This window comes from Theropithecus gelada, chromosome 3, assembly GCF_003255815.1.
Source record: "Theropithecus gelada isolate Dixy chromosome 3, Tgel_1.0, whole genome shotgun sequence".
Taxonomy (NCBI): Eukaryota; Metazoa; Chordata; class Mammalia; order Primates; family Cercopithecidae; genus Theropithecus; species Theropithecus gelada.
The window spans coordinates 19,267,883-19,286,092 of NC_037670.1; the positions used below are offsets into that span (position 1 = coordinate 19,267,883).

The window sequence follows — 18,210 nt, forward strand, 5'->3', positions numbered from 1 at the left end:
CGGCGCGCGGCGTGACGTCACAGCCCGCGACACCGCCCAGGCGCACGTCACCGCCGCGCAGTGGCCGAGCCGCGCAACTGCAGCCCCCGGAAGCCTAAGACTGCCGAGGGGGCGCGCGCTCCCTGCCTGTGCGCACGCGCGGAACCGTCGAGCGCGCGCCTGCGCCTGCGCCTCGCTGGGGGCTGCAGCTGGCCGGGGTTGTGAGGCAAAGATCTGTTGTTTTTTAATCTGATTTTATTCATAAGCCCACTTGTATTTTTTTCCTGAGACAGGGTCTCGCTCTGTCGCCCAGGCTGGAGTGCAGTGGCGCGATCTCGGCTCACGACAGCCTCTGCCTCGCGGGCTCCAGGGATCCTCCAGCCTCAGCCTCCGGAGGAGCTGGGACCACAGGCGCCACCACTCTCGGCACGAAACTTTATTTTTAAACCCAGGGGGTAGCTGGATTTGGCCTAGGACCATAGTTTGCCATCCCCTGAAGCAGAAGAATGTTCTTTAATTTTAGAAATAACTGTTGAATTCTTTGGTAAAGGTGACGTGTCATGATGTCTGCAGTTCATTCTGCAAAAAAGTAAATCACTACACGCACATATGTGTGTGCAGATAAGCAACCAAGGCAAACTGTTAACAATCGTGGAGTCTACAGGCAGGAATACAGGTCTTTTCCAGCACAGAATTTTGTTTCTGGGCTGGAAAATATATATTGGCCTGGACAACATGGCGAAACCCTGTCTCTCCAAAAAAAAATACAAAAAGTAGCCGAGTTTGGTGGGTGTGTGCCTGTAGTCCCAGCTACTGGGTGGGAGGGGATGGGGACTGAGGTGGGAGGATTGCTTTAGGCCGGGAGCTCCAGGCTGCAGTGAGCTGAGATCATGCTATTGCACTCTAGCCTAAGCAACAGGGCAAGACCCTGTCTCCCCACCTAAAAAAAAGAAAATATATACTGTGCGACATACAAGGAACACGTGTCTATTTCCTGTGGCTTTAAATGACGGAAGTTTATTCTCTCACAGCTCTGGAGGCCAGAAGGCCGAGACCAAGGTGTCCACAGAAACACGTTCCCTCTGAAGGCTCCAGGGGAGGGTCCTTCCTGCCGCCTCCAGCTTCTGGCGGGTCTCAGTGCTCCCCGGCCTCATCTCCCCAGACTCTGTCTCCATCTTCTCGTGGCCCCTCCCTGTGTCTGTCTTCACAAGAGTTCTTCCCGTCTCTGTGGCCTCTCCTTTTTTTCCTTTGTTGTTGTTGTTGTTGTTGTTGAGACAGTTTCGCTCTGTTGCCCAGGCTGGAGTGCAGTGGCATGATCTCGGCTCACTGCAACCTCCACCTCCAGGATTCAAGCAATTTCTGGCTGATTTTTGTGTTTTTAGTAGAGATGGGGTTTCACCATGTTGGCCAGGCTGATCTCGAACTCCTGACCTCAAGAGATCTGCCTGCCTCAGTCTCCCCAAAGTGCTGGGATTACAGGCGTGAGCAACTGCGCCAGGCCAGCCTCTCCTCTTCTTATGAGGACGCCAGTCAGTGGACTTGGGTCTGCCTTCATGTAACGTGGACTCATGTTAACTAACCATGTCTAGAAAGACCCATTTTCCAAATTAAGGTCACATTCTGAGATTCCAGCGGACATGACTTTCTGTGGGACAAGCACGAATGAGAAAAGGCCCTGCACTCACACAGTGAGTATGTCTCGCACACAGTGGGTATGTCACGCACACAGTGGGTATGTTACACACACAGCGGGTATATCTCGCACACAGTGCGTATGTCACGCACAGTGGGTATATCTCGCACAGTGGGTATGTCGTGCACACCGTGGATATGTCTCGCACACAGCAGGTATGTCGCGCACAGCGGGCATGTCACGCACAGCGTGTATATCTTGCACACAGTGGGTATGTCGCACAGACAGTGGATATGTCTCACGCACAGTGGGTATGTCTCGTGCACAGTGGGTGTATCGCACACTCACAGTGGCTGTGTCACATGCACATAGTGGGTATGTTGCACACAGTGGGTATGTCGCACACAGTGGGTATGTCATGTGCACACAGTGGGTATGTCACGTGCACACAGTGGGTATGTCACACACACAGTGGGTATGTTGCGTGCACAGTGGGTACGTCAGGTGCACAGTGGGTATGTCACACCCCACTGCTGAGAACAGGGTGAGAGGGACTAAGCTGTACTAGGAGGGTGAAGTTGTTCATTGGGGAGCACACCTTCACACCAGGCTCGAGATGCCAGGCTTCAGATGGAAAGGACATGGCAGGTGGTCTCTAAAAATATGGAAGACTAAGATTTGGAAATAGAGTAAAGTGACTTAAAAAATCTCTTCTCAGGCTGGGCACGGTGGCTTATGCCTATAATCCCAGCTACTAGGGAGGCTGAGGCAGGAGAATGGTGTGAACCCGGGAGGCAGAGCTTGCGGTGAGGCGAGACTGCATCACTGCACTCCAGCCTGGGTGACAGAGCGAGACTCCATCTCAAAAAAAAAAAAAAAAATCGCTGGGCGCGGTGGCTCACACCTGTAATCCCAGCAGTTTGGGAGGCCGAGGCGGGCGGATCACGAAGTCAGGAGATCAAGACCATCCTGGCTAACACAGTGAAACCCTGTCTATACTAAAAATACAAAAAAATAGCCGGGTGTGGTGGCAGGCGCCTGTAGTCCCAGCTACTCGGGAGGCTGAGGCAGGAGAATGGCGTGAATCCAGGACGCGGAGCTTGCGGTGAGCCGAGATCGCGCCACTGCACTCTAACCTGGGCGACAGAGCGAGACTGTCTCAAAAAATATATATATATATCTTCTCCTGGCATGACCTTTGAAGGCAGAAACAAAAACAGTCTCCGATGTAAGCACCCCTCCCCACACACACTTTTTTTTTGAGACAGAGTCTTGCTCTGTCACCCAGGCTGAAATGCAGTAATGCGATCTCAGCTCACTGCAACCTCCACCTCCCGGGTTCAAGTGTCTCCTGCCTCGGCCTCCCGAGTAGCTGCGACTACAGGCGCCCACCACCACACCTGGCTAATTTTTGCATTTTCAGTAGAGACAGGGTTTTGCCATGTTGCCAGGGCTGGTCTTGAACTCCTGACCTCAAGTGATCAGCCTCCCACAGTGCTGGGATTACAGGCATGAGCCACTGCGCCTGGCCACAGTATAACCCATCTCTGACTGAAAGTCACACTAGGGCTCAACCTGAAGAAAAACTAAGTTTAAACCTCTTTTTCACTGTATTTTCTCTTTTTCCGTTGGGGTAGAGGTGGAAACAAGAAAACATGACCGAGTTTTTAATGAATATTAAAGACCATAATTTCAAATCTTTAAATGGCCTGAAATGTCTCACTACTGTATTGAATTGTATTGTATTGTATTTTTTTAAGAGACAGGGTCTCACTCTATCTCCCAGGCTGGAGTGCAGGGTTGCAATCACAGCTCACTGCAGCCTCGACCTCCAGGGCTCAAGTGATCCTCCCACCCCAGCCTTCTGAATAGCTGGGACCACAGGTGTGCATCACTTCAGCTGGCTAATTTTTTATTTCTGTAGAGAGAGATATATAAAGGGGAGTTTATTAACTATTAACTCACACGATCACAAGGTCCCACAGTAGGCTGTTTGCAAACCGAGGAGCAAGGAGAACCAGTCTGAGTCCCAAAACTGAAGAACGTAAAGAGTCCGATGTTCGAGGGCAGGAAGCATCCACACGGGAGAAAGATGTAGGCTGGGAGGCTAGGCCAGTCTCATCTTTTTACATTTTTCTGCCTGCTTTATATTCCAGCCATGCTGGCAGCTGATTAGATGGTGCCCACCCAGATTGAGGGTGGGTCCGCCTTCCCCAGTCCACTGACTCCAGTGCTGATCTCCTTTGGCAACACGCTCACAGACATACCCGGGATTAGTACTTTGGGACACTCAGTATTAATCATCACAGATGGGGTCTCATTACCTTGCCCAGTCTGGTCTTGAACTCCTGGGCTCAAGTGACCCTCTCACCTTGGTCCCCCAAAATGCTGGGATTACAGGCATGAGCCACCGTGCCTGGCCACCACTATTCATTTTCCTGATTGGTGATATGCTCTCGAGAATTATCAATCAAGGGCTTAGCCTCAGGTTTATCTACTGTGGGTCAAACAATGCATGAACATGTTCAGAGGTGTTTGAACCAGAGCGACTCCATCTTGAATAGGAGCTGGGTAAAATGAGGTTGAGACCTACTGGGCTGCATTCCCAGACGGCTGAGGTCTTCTTAGTCACAGGATGAGATAGGAGGTCCGTACAAACTAGAGGCCATAAAGACCTTGCTGATAAAACAGTTTGCAGTAAAGGAGCCAGCTAAAACCCACCAAAACCAAAACAGCCATGAGAGTGACCTCTGGGTCATCCTCACTGCTACACTCCCACCAGCGCCATGACAGTTTACAAATGCCATGGCAACATCAGGAGGTTACCCTCTATGGTCTAAACAGGGGAGGTGTGGATAATCCACCCCTTGTTTAGCATATCATCAAGAAATAACCATAAAAATGGGCAGCCAGCAGCCCTCAGGGCTGCTCTACGGAATAGCCATTCTCTTATTCCTCTACTTTCTTAATAAACTTGCTTTCACTTTACTCTGTGGACTTGCCCTGAATTCTTTCTTGCGAGAGATCCAAGAACCCTTTCTTGGGGTCCTGATCGGGACCCCTTTCCTGTAACAGTGTCAAGCAGGCCATGCTCTTAGAAGCTCATCCAGTTTCTGGTCTGGTCCTGCTTAGTCATCCTACGGCGGGACTTAGTCACACAGGGAGGTGTTGGGCACCACATCGCTATGACACAGCCCACAGCGCACTGCACACCCACCGCTGACTGATCTGTCCGTCCGGGTGGTGCCCATGCAGGATGAGTTTGATGCGACTCCTGCCACCATCTCGCTCTTGTGTGTTTCGAATGCTGCTGACGACCTGGGTTCTGAGCAGTTTTCCTTGTATTGCCCAACAGGCAAGTGCCCCGCGGGCCTCCCTCCCCGGCTCACTGGTTGTTTCCCTCTTTTTCTTCTTTTTTTCTCTTTTTTTTTTTTTGAGACGAAATCTCACTCTGTCACCCAGGCTGGAGTGTAGTGGCGCGATCTCGGCTCACTGCAAGCTCCACCTCCCAGGTTCACGCCATTCTCTTGCCTCAGCCTCCTGAATAGCTGGGACTACAGGTGCCCACCAGCATGCCTGGCTAATTTTTTTTGTATTTTTAGTAGAGACGGGGTTTCACCGTGTTAGCCAGGATGGTCTTGATCTCCTGACATCATGATTCACCCGTCTCGGCCTCCCAAAGTGCTGGGATTATAGGCTTGAGCCACCGTGCCTGGTCTTCCCTCTTTTTCTTTCTTTTCTCCCCATACTTGCATACTTGCAGTAGGGGCTCCTTAACAGCAAACGTAGACGTATGAGAGGGATGTATGAGTAAGGCGCACAGCCAGATGCAAGGGTGAATAGTTCATGCCCGGTCTCAGGCCTTTTTCCTTGGAAGCCACTGGCTTTTGTGAAATCCTCAAATAGAAATGAGAGAGTACTGGAATTCACGTTGCATGTTGCAACCTGAGTAGAAGTTTGCAGGGTTTTGGATCTATCAGCAGCTTTTGGAAGAAGGTGGGGCTTGCAGTGGGAAAGAAAGGCAGCTGAAACACAAGCTCAGCAAACAGGGAGGACCTGAGGCCCGCTGGGACATCCTGCAACAGAGGGGTTTTGACCTCAGCGCACCGTGTCAGCAGTTTTCGCACCAGGCAGAGCTCCCTGCAGCACCGCCTGCAGGTTCATGAACAGGGGGCTGGGACGGGGCCCGCAGGCCCCATCACCTATTGCTTGGACTGAGACCCTCTGATGTCTAGAATTTAATTAACAACAAATTCCCATGAAACTCTTGCATAATGGAAACACAAACAACTAATTGGAACCAGGAACAGGTGTATGAGTCACCTGCTTACGAGTGTTAACAGGAAGCCCAAAAAAATCCCCAAGAAACCTGGATCCGCATGCTGAGGAAGAAGGCACACAGAAGAAAAGTCAAGCAAGTGAGAGTCTGAAATAGTTTAAGTTTCAAACTTTGATCCTTCTGAATGCAGATTTCAAATGTGAGTGATGTTCAAAGTCTCTGAGGTGCCCTCAGGTCTTGTCATCCTTCATCCTTTCTTCCTTGTTGAAGTTCTTCCTTCTGAGGCAGGATTGGTGTAGAGACTGTGCGTGGCTAAAGCTGAGGACAGCAGGATATTCCACGTTGCCTTGGGAGTGCTGCTTTTGACCTTCGTTACAGCAGGGTTTTGTTTGTTTGAAACGGAGTTTCGCTTCTGTCGCCCAGGCTGGAGTACAATGGCACAATCTCAGCTCACTGCAACCGCCTCCCAGGTTCATGTGATGCTCCTGCCTCAGCCTCCCAAGTAGCTGGGATTACAGGCATCTGACACCATGCTCAGCTAATTTTTTTTTTTTTTTTTTTTTTTTTTTGCGGTTGAAAACCTGCTTGTTGGCCAGGCCAGTCTCGAACTCCTGACCTCAGGTGATCCATCCGCTTTGGCCTCCCAAAGTGCTGGGATTACAGGTGTGAGCCACCATGCCCGGCCAACAAGCAGGTTTTTAAAGGCAAAAGGGGGATAAGGAGCAGGCTGATACAAAGTTGTCTATCAGGAATTCTCATTGGTTTACAGAAATAATATTGATTAGTGATTGGCTATACATTGTATGGATTACAGTGTCCTGTGTGCAGCATCATTAGGTTCACTTCAAGCTACTTGTGGTGAGAGGAACTAGTTTCCAGAGATGGTGACACAGGTCTAGGAGAAAGAGCATGTGATTGCTGTCTTATTTTAATATCTCTCAGGGCTTGACAACTTAAAAGGGTTCGCTTTCGGCCAGGCGTGTTGGCTCACGCCTGTAATCCCAGCACCTTGGGAGGCCAAGGTGGGTAGATCACAAAGTCAGGAGTTCGAGACCAGCCTGGCCAACACCAACATGGTGAAAACCCGTCTCTACTAAAAATACAAAAATTAGCTGGATGTGGTGGCAGGCGCCTGTAATCCCAGCTACTCGGGAGGCTGAGGCAGGAGAATTGCTTGAATGCAGGAGGCGGAAGCTGCAGTGAGCCGAGATCTTGCCATTGCATTCCACCCTGGGTGACAAGAGCGAAACTCCATCTCAACAACAACAAAAAAAAAAAAAAAAAAAAGAAGAAGAAGAAGGCTGGGCGCCGTGGCTCATGCCTGTAATCCCAGCACTTTGGGAGGCCAAGGCAGGCAGATCATGAGGTCAGGAGATCAAGACCATCCTGGTTAACATGGTGAAACCTCGTCTCTATTAAAAACACAAAAAAATAGCCAGGCGTGGTGGTGGGCCCCTGTAGTGCCAGCTACTTGGGAGGCTGAGGCTGGAGAATGGCGTGAACCCAGGAGGCAGAGCTTGCAGTGAGCCACGATCACACCACTGCACTCCAGCCTGGGTGACACAGCGAGACCCTGTCTTTAAAAAAAAAAAAAAAGAGTTCACTTTTCTCAGATAAGAAATAATTTTTTTCTTTTTCATTCTCTAAGTGGGGAGACAAGGTATTTGGTCTTTCTCCCTTGCCTTTAGTAAAATGAAAAACTCTGGCATCAAAGAGTGGGAGGTAAAAGTCAGTATGGTTGGGCGTGATGGCTCATGCCCGTAATCCCAGCACTTTGGGAAGCCGAGGTGGAACTGCCCAACAGGTTTTTCCAGCCTGCTGTACAAAGGCGATGGCATTGCAGTAAAGAAAGTTAATTGCCGGGTGTGGTGGCTCACGCCTGTAATCCCAGCACTTTGGGAGGCCGAGGGGGGTTCATCATCTGAGGTCAGGAGTTTGAGACCAGCCTGACCAACACGGTGAAACCTCGTCTCTACTAAAAATACAAAAATTAGCTGGGCGTGGTGATGCATGCCTGTAATCCCAGCTACTCGGGAGACTGAGGCAGGAGAATCGCTTGAACCTGAGAGGCGGAAGTTGCAGTGAGCCGAGATTGCATCACTGCACTCTAGCCTGGGAGACAGAGGGAGACTCTGTCTCAGAGAAAAAAAAAAAAAGTGAATTGATGTGAGGCTGGCCATGCCACAAGGGAGATGGAGTGATTACTCAAATCAATCTCATCGCAGGCCTGAGGGTTAGGGTTTTTCAAAGGTAGTTTGGGGGAAGGGGTTGGGGTGACTAGGCAATGGGTGCTTGCTGTTGGCCGAGTGGGTCAGAGATGAAATCATGGGAAGCTGTCCTCTTGCACTGAGTTGCTTCTGGGAGGGGCCACAGGAGCCACGGTCAGCCCAGGTTCTGGACAGAGTTATAACTGAGCATTCAGCAGAAATAGAGTTACAGGCCGGGTGTGGTGGCTCACGCCTGTAATCCCAACACTTTTGGAAGCCGAGGCGGGTGGATCACCTGAGGTCAGGAGTTCAAGACCAGCCTGGCCAACATAGTGAAACCCCGTCTCTATACAAAAATTACCTGGGCATGGTGGCACGCACCTGTAATCCCAGCTACTTGGGAGGCTGAGGCAGGAGAATTGCTTGCACCTGGGAGGCAATGGTTACAGCAGTGAGCCAAGATCACGCCACTGCACTCCAGCCTGGATGACAGAGCGAGACTCTGAAGAAAGAAAGAAAGAAAGAGACAGAGAGAGAGAAAGAGAGGAGGGGGGAGGCAGGGAGAGAGGGAAGGAGTGGGGAGGCAGGGAGAGAGGGAAGGAAGGGGGGCAGGGAGACAGGGAAGGAGGGGGGAGGCAGGGAGACAGGGAAGGAGGGGGACGCAGGGAGAGAGGGAAGGAAGGGAGGCAGGGACACAGGGAAGGAGGGGGGAGGCAGGGAGAGAGGGAAGGAAGGGGGGCAGGGAGACAGGGAAGGAGGGGGGAGGCAGGGACACAGGGAAGGAGGGGGGAGGCAGGGAGAGAGGGAAGGAAGGGGTGCAGGGAGACAGGGAAGGAGGGGGGNATCCCTTTCTCTTGACCATTTTTCCCTCTGATGCTTTGTTTTCCACATAGAAGAGTTTTCCATGTTCGTGGGGTCAAATCTGCCTTCACTCATTCAACAATGATGCAGGTCTCTGCCCAGCTCCCCCCAGGCTTCAACCACACCTGACTGCCTGAAGTGACAGACCAGGCTGTGCCCTGGCAGGTAAGGGAAAGGCCCCCACAACTCATTCATGGGCCGCTCCTGCTTGGGCCTTCTACCCAGGAGCGGACCAGTCCCCCTGAGGGACAGCCCTTGGGTGGGGTGTCTGGTCATTTTGAAGAGCCAATCACACCAACAGGTGCCTAGCACAGGCCCCACCCCCACCCCAAATAAGGCAAGCGACCCCTCCCTTTCCCAGGTGGTCCAGTCTAACACAAATCTTAAACCAAAGGGCCTGTGTGGTGGCTCAAGCCTGTCATCCCAGCACTTCGGGGGATGGATTGATTTTAGCCTAGGAGTTCAAGACCAGCCTGGGCAACATAGTGAGACTCCATCTCTACAAAAACAGTTTTTAAAGAAATTAGGGGTGCAGGCCAGGCGCGGTGGCTCATGCCTGTAATCCCAGCACTTTGGGAGGCCGAGGCAGGTGGATCACGAGGTCAGAAGATGGAGATCATCCTGGTTAACACAGTGAAACCTCGTCTCTACTAAAAATACAAAAACTTAGCCAGGCGTGGTTGTGGGCGTCTGTAGTCCCAGCTACTCGGGAGGCTGAGGCAGGAGAATGGCGTGAACCCAGGAGGCAGAGCTTGCAGTGAGCCGAGACCATGCCACTGCACTCCAGCCTCAGCGACACAGCAAGACTCTGTCTCAAAAAAAAAAAAAAAATAGGGGTGTAGTGGCTCATGCCACTAATTCCAGCACTTTGAGAGGCCGAGGTGGACAGATCGCTCAGAAGTTCCAGACCAGTCTGGGAAACATGGTGAAATTCTCTGTATATGCGTGTGGTAGGGTGAGCCTGTTACTATAGCAGCTGAGGTGGGAAGATCGATTGAGCCCAGGAGGTCCAGGCTGCAGTGAGTTGTGATCAGGCCACTGCACCCCAGCCTGTCCAACACAGCAAGACCCTGTCTAAAATAAATAAAAAAAAAAAAAAAAAAAAAAAAAGAACGAAAGAAAGAAAGAAAAAAAAAGAGGTCAGGCTCGGTGACTCATGCTTGTAATCCCAGCACTTTGGGAGCCCAAGGCGGGTGGATCACGAGGTCAGGGTTCGAGACCATCCTGGCCAATATGGGGAAACCCCGTCTCTACAAAAAACACAAACATTAGCCGGGCGTGGTGGTGCGCTCCTGAAATCGCAGCTACTCAGGAGGCTGAGGCAGGAGGAACGCTTGAACCCGGGAGGCAGAGGTTAGAGTGAGCCGAGATTGAGCCACTGCACTCCAGCCTGGGCGACGGAGCGAGACTCTGTCTCAAAAAAAAAAAAAAAAAAAAAGAAAGAAAGAAAAAAAAAAAAGAAAAAAAAAAGAAAAGGAAAAGAAAAAAGAAAAGAAATCCTAAAACTCAAATTCCAATTCCACCAGAGAACCCTGCCGCCTTCTCATCCGTCTGATCTACCCCCTGTCCCCACCCAGCCTGGGGCGCATGGGCGCGTCTCCCCCTCCCTGGGCCCCTCTGTCCACCCGCTTCAGCCTTCAGTGTCCTGGGTCACAAGCGGTGATGTCCACGGCAGCCAGCACACCTGCTCCCGCAGGGCCTGAACCCCTGACCCCTGTAGCGCTGCGCCCACCCCACCCGTGCCCTCCCTCGTGCGCGGCCCGGACCCCGCCACACTGCAGGACGGCTCCCCCTCCGACTGCCCCTCCCCATGGTCCCACCCTGCGCGCCCAACCCACCGGCGACACCCGGCCGCGCCCCCGCCCCAGTCCTTGTGACTCGGCGCCTGGAAAGACCACACCAACCCCGGGAGGGGGGCGCTGCTTCCCGACACCGGCCCTGGGCGCGGAGACCGAGCCCGCGGAACGTGGTAGCCAGGCTCCCCGCCCCGCGCCCCGCCCTACGCCCCGCCCCGCGCGCCCCTTCTTGCGGGGCCACCGCGACCCCGCAGGGGACGCCCAAGCCAAGGTCCCCCCTCCCCGCGCCTTGGTTCGGCCCGCGTGTCACGTGACCGCAGCGCCTACTTGAGCAGAGGAGCCGCCGCGTCCCGTCGCCGAGTCCCCTCGCCAGGTTCCCTCCGTCGCCGCCAAGATGATGTGCGGGGCGCCCTCCGCCGTGCAGCCGGCCACCGCCGAGACCCAGGACATCGCCGACCAGGTGGGTGGGCCGCGGGCACCGGGCCGGCCTGGGGTCCCGACTGAGCCTCAGGGCGCGGCTGCGGCTCCTGGAGCCGGAGAAGCCACTTCGGCCCCGCTGCGCACCTGGGCGGGCGGGTTCGGCCCTGGACCCCCGGGCTGGCCGGGCTGTGGCCGTGAGAGGCCTCCCTCCGCTCGGGCGCTGCGCGTGAGTGTGCAGGGGAGGGGGCCGCGCCTGGGACGCCGCTGGGGAGACACTGGGCTCCGCTGAATACATCAAGGGCAAGTGGGAACTGATAGCCCCGGAGCAGGGTGCGGTCCCTGGATGGACAATCCCTGAGGGGAAACCCCAGGCATGAGGCGCTTCAGGCTTCAGGCAGGCAGGGTGATCGGGCGTCGCCGGCGATGGCGCAGGTGAGCAGCCGGCTCCAAACTTCACGGTGACCCGATAGCAAGCGGGTGGGGAGGGTCTGGCCAAACGGACTTAGCCAGGCTTCTTGCTAAAACTGGATTTTCAAGGAAGTGTGCAGGTGGCCCAGGAGCCCGACTACAGTTTGGCCAAGCAAGAATCTTTGTCAATATCCTCAACTAGTTCAGGCAAAATATCATGAGAGAGTGCAAGAGGTCCCCAGCGATAAGGCACATGGGTTAAAAACTTAAGCGTATCTGCACAAAGGTTCTACGAGTTTCTTTACACGCTTCTGATTCTAACACTGTTTCAAACTGTAAGTCTAAATAAAAAGTTAAAATACACAAAAAAAAACAAGATAAAAACTGGGCTGGGTTGCAGAGGGCAACCTTCCCTGTGCCTCGGTTTCCTCGTCTGTAAAATGGACGTCTTGTTGCTTTGCACCTTGCAGAGGATTCTAGAGGGGCTTCAGTGAGCAGGTCCTCTGCAGGAAGCCCCTCCGGTGGAGCACAGGCCAGGCCCACCTCCCTGTCATAGTTGGTGACCAAGTGGATGCCCCAAGCAGGAACAGGTCCAGGTGATGCTGAGGCCTGGGTTTTTTGTTTTTTGTTTTTGAGACGGAGTCTCACCCTGTTGCCCAGACTGGAGTGCAGTGGCACAATCTGGGCTCCCTGCAACCTCCACTTCCCAGGTTCAAGAGATTCTCCTGCCTTAGCCTCCTGAGTAGCTGGGATTACAGGCATGCACCATCATGCCCGGCTAATTTTTTTTTTTTTTTTTTTTTGAGACGGAGTCTCGCTCTGTCGCCCAGGCTGGAGTGCAGTGGCCGGATCTTGGCTCACTGCAAGCTCCACCTCCTGGATTCACGCCATTCTCCTGCCTCAGCCTCCCGAGTAGCTGGGACTACAGGCGCCCGCCACCTCGCCCGGCTAAGTTTTTGTATTTTTTAGTAGAGACGGGGTTTCACCGTGTCAGCCAGGATGGTCTCGATCTCCTGACCTCGTGATCCGCCCGTCTCGGCCTCCCAAAGTGCTGGGATTACAGGCTTAAGCCACCGCGCCCGGCCCATGCCCGGCTAATTTTTGTATTGTTAGTAGAAACGGGGTTTCACCAGATTGGCCAGGCTAGTCTTGAACTCCTGACCTCAAGTAATCTGCCCGCCTCAGCCTCCCAAAGTGCTGGGATTACAGGTGTGAGCCACCATGCCCAGCCGAGGCCTGTTTTTGTTTTGTTTTTGTTTTCTTTGAGACAGAGTCTCGGTCTGTTGCCTAGGCTGGAGTGCAGTGGCATGATCTCAGCTCACTGCAACCTCTGCCTCCTGGGTTCAAGCTATTCTCTTGCCTCAGCCTCCCGAGTAGCTGGGATTACAGGCACGTGCCACCACACCAGGCTAATTTTTGTATTTTTAGTAGAGACGGGGTTTCGCCATGTTGGCCAGGCTGGTCTGGCCTGTGTTTTGAGTAAGGAGAGGAAAAGGGAAACAAATTTCTTTTCCTTTATTTTTATTTATTTATTTATTGACACAGGGTCTCGTTCTGTCACCCAGGCTGGAATGCAGTGGCACAGCCTTGACCTCCCGGGTTCAAGTGATTCTCCTGCCTCAGCCTCCTGAGTAGCTGGGACTACAGGTGCACGCCACCACGCCTGGCTAATTTTTGTATTTTTAGTAGAGACGGGGTTTCACCATGTTGCCAGGCTAGTCTCAAATTCCTGGGCTCAGGTGGCCCTCCAGCTTCACCCTTCCACAGTGCTGGGATTGCGGGGGTGAGCCCTGCCCAGCCTTCTTTCTCCTTTTATCTTTCCTCCCCTCTGCTGCTTCCTGAATGTGGTCAGCCCACAGCCTCATCACTCAAGCGTTTTTGACCATCTGACTGCGGGAAGAAGGGCAGAATGAGTCAGTCTCATGACACCTTTGGAAATGAGGCATTTTTGTCCGGCTGGTGCCTGCCCAGGCTGCTTGTGGGAGCCGCACCTGGAAAAGTGGTTCCTTTCCCCCACAGCCACTCATAGAAGCCTACCCAGCTCCTCCTTACCCGTTTCCTGGCGTTCCAGGCCTAAGACATCCCGCATTGTCACCCACTCTGAACTTCGAATGAGTTCTTGTTGCAGCCAGGAGAAAGGAGTCCCTGTCTCAAGTGACCTGAGTGGGCCCAGCCGTGGTGACTGGGAGGGGCGTTAAGGCAGGCGTATGAACCAGGCAGCCCATTTGCCGGCTGGTCTCTAAGGAAGGGCGGGAGGGAGGGGCAGGGGCGCTTCCTGGACACCCCCTAGTCAGGCCCTGTCTTACCGACTCCTTATGGGAGCGCTCGGGCTGAGTGTTCCTATCATACTTTGCAGACAAGGAGGGTGGAGACCAGAGCCTGACTTGAGCCCTAAGGCCAGCAGAGTTCCTCATTCTGTGCCACTGCATGGGGGACCCTCCCCCAGAGCCACCCCTGCGCCTTCGCAGCCCGTCTGCCCCACTGTCGACACCCCCGACACACGTGACTGGTTGGTCACTTGCGGCTTTCTAACTGATCCTGCCTTTCAGGGCTCCCCCGGTGAGAGGCCGGCCCATGCTGCTCCCTGTCAGTGGCGTCGGTGCCCACGTCAGTGCCCACGCTGCACAGGCGGCCTGGCCTGGAACCAGCACCTCCACGGTGCACAGCCTCCTGGGGGTTTCCTGCCATGCCCTGCAGACTTTCCTACTCCTGCTCCCGAAACAGCAAAGAGAGGGGCCAGTGCTCATCCTCCTATGCCCTGGGGCGGGTCTGTGGGCGAGACCCAACCTGAGCCCTCAGTGACTAGGGGTGAGGGCTGCCACACTGGTGTGTCCCCGCAGGCCCACTGGACATTGCTGGGAGAGGGGCACACAGGTTGGTCTCCAGACACAGGTAGCCACTGTGCCCATGCAGCGAGAAGCATGGCGGCCTTCAGCAGAGAACCTGGGGGGCAGGAGGGCACCTTCCCCTCCCCACCTCCCCAGCCTTTCCTGCCAGGGCCCCAGGCCTCTCTTCTCCAGCCTGTCCCAGCAAAGGCCCTCCCTGGCGCTGGGAGGTGGTGGGGCCTTGGGCCAGGTTGCCCTGGTGGCTCCGCTACCGGTAATACTGGGTGACTCCCTTTCTTTCCCAACTGGTGTGCTTCCTGCCACTTTCTTTTTGTTTGTTTACTTTGAGATGGAGTCTTGCTCTCTTGCCAGGCTGGAGTGCAGTGGTGCGATCTCAGCAACCTCCACCCCCCAGGTTCAAGCGATTCCCCTGCTTCAGCCTCCTGAGTAGCTGGGACTACAGGCGTGCACCACCACGCCCGGCTAATTTTTTGTGTTTTAGTAGAGACGGGGTTTCACCATGTTGGCCAGGATGGTCTTGATCTCCTGACCTCGTGATCCACCTGCCTCAGCCTCCCAAAGTGCTGAGATTACAGGCATGAGCCACTGTGCCCGGCCCGTTTTTTTTTTTTAAACTAAACCCCTAATTCTCTGGGACCGGCTTCATCACTCCGGTACACTCTTGTGCTTACCTGTTAACCTAGGCAGCAGCCAGAGCACTTTTTTTTTTTTTTGAGACAGCGTCCCACCATATCTCCCAGGCTGGGCTGCAGTGGTGCGGTCATCGCTCACGGTATCCTCGGACTCCAGGACCCCAGCGATCTACCTCAGCCTCTCCAGTAGCTAGGATCACAGAAGCATGCCACCACATCTGGCTGATGTTATTTATTTATTATTTATTATTATTATTATTTTTTTGAGACGGAGACTCGCTCTGTCTCCCAGGCTGGAGTGCAGTGGTAGGATCTCCACTCACTGCAAGCTCCGCCTCCCAGGTTCACGCCATTCTCCTGCCTCAGCCTCCCGTGTAGCTGGGACTACAGGCGCCCGCCACCGCGCCTGGCTAGTTTTTGTATGTTATTTATTTTTTAGAGATGGAATCTCAGGCCGGGCACGGTGGCTCAAGCCTGTAATCCCAGCACTTTGGGAGGCCGAGGCGGGTGGATCACGAGGTCAGGAGATCGAGACCATCCTGGCTAACATGGTGAAACCCCGTCTCTACTAAAAATACAAAAAACTAGCCGGGCGTGGTGGCGGGCGCCTGTAGTCCCAGCTACTCGGAGGCTGAGGCAGGAGAATGGTGTGAACCCAGGAGACGGAGCTTGCAGTGAGCCGAGATCGCGCCACTGCACTCCAGCCTGGGTGACAGAGCGAGACTCCGTCTCAAAAAAAAAAAAAAATAAAAAAAAAGAGATGGAATCTCCAACTCCAGGGCTCAAGCAATCCTCCGGCGTTGGCCTCCCAAAGTTTTGGTATCACAGGCAGAAACCACTGTGCCTGACCCCAGAGTACTTTTAAACTACGTTAGATTTAATTGTTTTTTTTTTTTTTTTTGAGATGGAGTCTCACTCTGTTGCCCAGGCTGGAGTGCAGTGTCGCAGTCTCGGCTCACTGCAACCTCTGCCTCTCGGGTTCAAGCGATTCTCCTGCATCAGCCTCTCAAGTAGCTGGTACTACAGGTGTGAGCCAGCACACCCAGCTAATTTTTATATTTTTAGCAGAGATGGAGTTTTGCCACATGGGCAGGGTTGGTCTCGAACTCCTGACTTCAAGTGATCCGCGTGCCTGGGCCTCTCAAAGTGGTGGGATTACAGGTGTGAGCCACCACACCTGGCCTTTTTCTTTGAGACAGAGTCTCACCGTGTCGCCCAGGCTGGAGTGCAGTGGCATGGTCTCGGCTCACTGCAACCTCTGCTTCTGGGGTTCAAGTGATTCTTCTGCCTCAGCCTCCCAAGTAGCAGGGACTACAGGCGCCTGCCACCACACCCTGCTAATTTTCCTATATTTAGTAGAGACAGGGTTTCACCATGTTGGCCATGCTGGTCTTGAACTCCTGACCTCAAGTGATCCACCCACCTCAGCTTCCCAAAATGCTGAGATTACAGGCATGAGCCACCCTGCCTGGCCCAATTTAATTTTCTTTTTTTAGATGGAGTTTTGCTCTTGTTGCCCAGGCCAGAGTGCAGTGGCTTGATCTCGGCTTACTGCAGCCTCCGCCTCCCAGGTTCAAGTGATTCTCTTGCCTCAGCCTCGCGAGTAGCTGGGATTACAGGTGCTTGCCACCACGCCCAGCTAATTTTTGTATTTTTAGTAGAAACGGGGTTTCGCCATTTGGCTAGGCTGGTCTCAAACTCCTGACCTCAAGTGATCCGCCTATCTCAGCCTCCCAAAGTTCTGGGATTACAGCCTTGAGCCACCGTACCCGACTGGAACTGTTTTTTTCTACTTTATTATTAGGCTAACAGTTTAAATGTCCCTTCAGTTGTAAGAGACAATTGTGTGAAGAGCCAGTGTCGTGTGTGTGTGCACGTGCGTGCAAGTTACTCCAGCAGGAGGGAATCCAAGAAGCCGCTGAGACATCCTCATGTCCCCTCTGCCTAGGTGAGGTCCCAGCTTGAAGAGAAAGAAAACAAGAAGTTCCCTGTATTTAAGGCCGTGTCGTTCAAGAGCCAGGTGGTCGCCGGGACAAACTACTTCATCAAGGTAGAGTGTGGCCTGGGAGGGCCCGCCCCAAACGGGTGCTGGTAGAAAGCCGCTTGCACAGGCCTGGGCTCCGTGGTGTGGAGTGTGGCCTGGGAGGGCCTGCCCGGAACGGGTGCTGGTAGGAAGCCGCCTGCGCAGGCCTGGGCTCTGTGGTCTCAGGTGCTGGTGCACCCTGTGGCTGCCCCCTGAGATGAGCATCCTACTGTGTGTGTCCATCGGCCTTTCAGGAGGACTGGGGCTTCCAGGGAGCTAAGAACCCTAAGGGATGTGGGGTGCAAGGTGTCGGCTGCACCTGCAGCAGAAGACAGGATTGTCTTCAGCCGGCTGCGAATGACCTGGAGGGATGCAGCAAGGTGACTCGGGATCAGAGGCTCCTCTCACTCCACTCTCTTCCCAGGTGCATGTTGGTGACGAGGACTTCGTACACCTGCGAGTGTTCAAATCTCTCCCTCACGAAAACAAGCCCTTGACCTTGTCTGACTACCAGACCAACAAAGCCAAGCACGACGAGCTGAGCTATTTCTGATCCTGACTTTGGACGGGACCCTTCAGCCAGAAGACTGATAATTAAAGTGATCCTCCGTGGACCAGAGCATGCACTTGTGATCCTAAAATAAGCTTCATTTCCGGGCTGTGCCGTCAGGGTGGAAGGGGCGGGATTCAGCAGCTGCTCTTGCATTTCTCTTCCTAAATTTCACTGTGTTGATTTCTTTCCTTCCCAATCGGTGATCTTAATTACTTTCAAAATATTTTCAAAATAGATATATTTTTTAAATCCTTACAGATTGCCTCCTTTGTTTCGGATTTTTTTCTTCGTCTGAACCACGCGGGGCCGGTCCTTCCCCTCGGGGGCACGGAGGCGGGGAGATTGCCCGGCTCACACAGCGAGCTGGTGGTGGACCCAGGATTCACACCTTGCCGCTCTGGCCCGCGTTCCTAACCACCATCTTTGCATGTTGTTGCTTTGACTCTAGGTCCTGGCCCCAAGCCTCAGTTTCTCCCATAAAATAAGAGTGTGAGTAAATCCAATTCCACAGCATAACTGGCTCCAGATCTCAGATACATTCACACACTTTATGCTCCGGTACAGAGAGGCAGC

General features: G+C 53.6%; 1 protein-coding gene across 1 annotated transcript; it reads left to right on the forward strand.

Moving 5' to 3' along the window:
- Positions 1 to 10,978: 10,978 nt before the first annotated feature.
- On the forward strand, positions 10,979 to 17,893 carry CSTB (cystatin B). Its single transcript, XM_025378635.1, has 3 exons — positions 10,979 to 11,215; positions 17,010 to 17,111; positions 17,509 to 17,893. Exons 1-3 carry the CDS (start codon positions 11,150 to 11,152, stop codon positions 17,635 to 17,637), a joined length of 297 nt encoding a protein of 98 aa, XP_025234420.1. The 5' UTR covers positions 10,979 to 11,149; the 3' UTR covers positions 17,638 to 17,893.
- Positions 17,894 to 18,210: the final 317 nt, after the last annotated feature.

What these genes read in the sequence shown, in the direction of transcription:
- CSTB (XM_025378635.1), top strand. Translation starts at nt 11,150, where the DNA reads ATGATGTGCGGGGCGCCCTCCGCCGTGCAGCCGGCCACCGCCGAGACC. An exon ending in CCCAGGACATCGCCGACCAG is followed by an intron (nt 11,216 to 17,009) that starts GTGGGTGGGCCG and finishes CCCTCTGCCTAG; the next exon opens with GTGAGGTCCCAGCTTGAAGA. An exon ending in GGACAAACTACTTCATCAAG is followed by an intron (nt 17,112 to 17,508) that starts GTAGAGTGTGGC and finishes CTCTCTTCCCAG; the next exon opens with GTGCATGTTGGTGACGAGGA.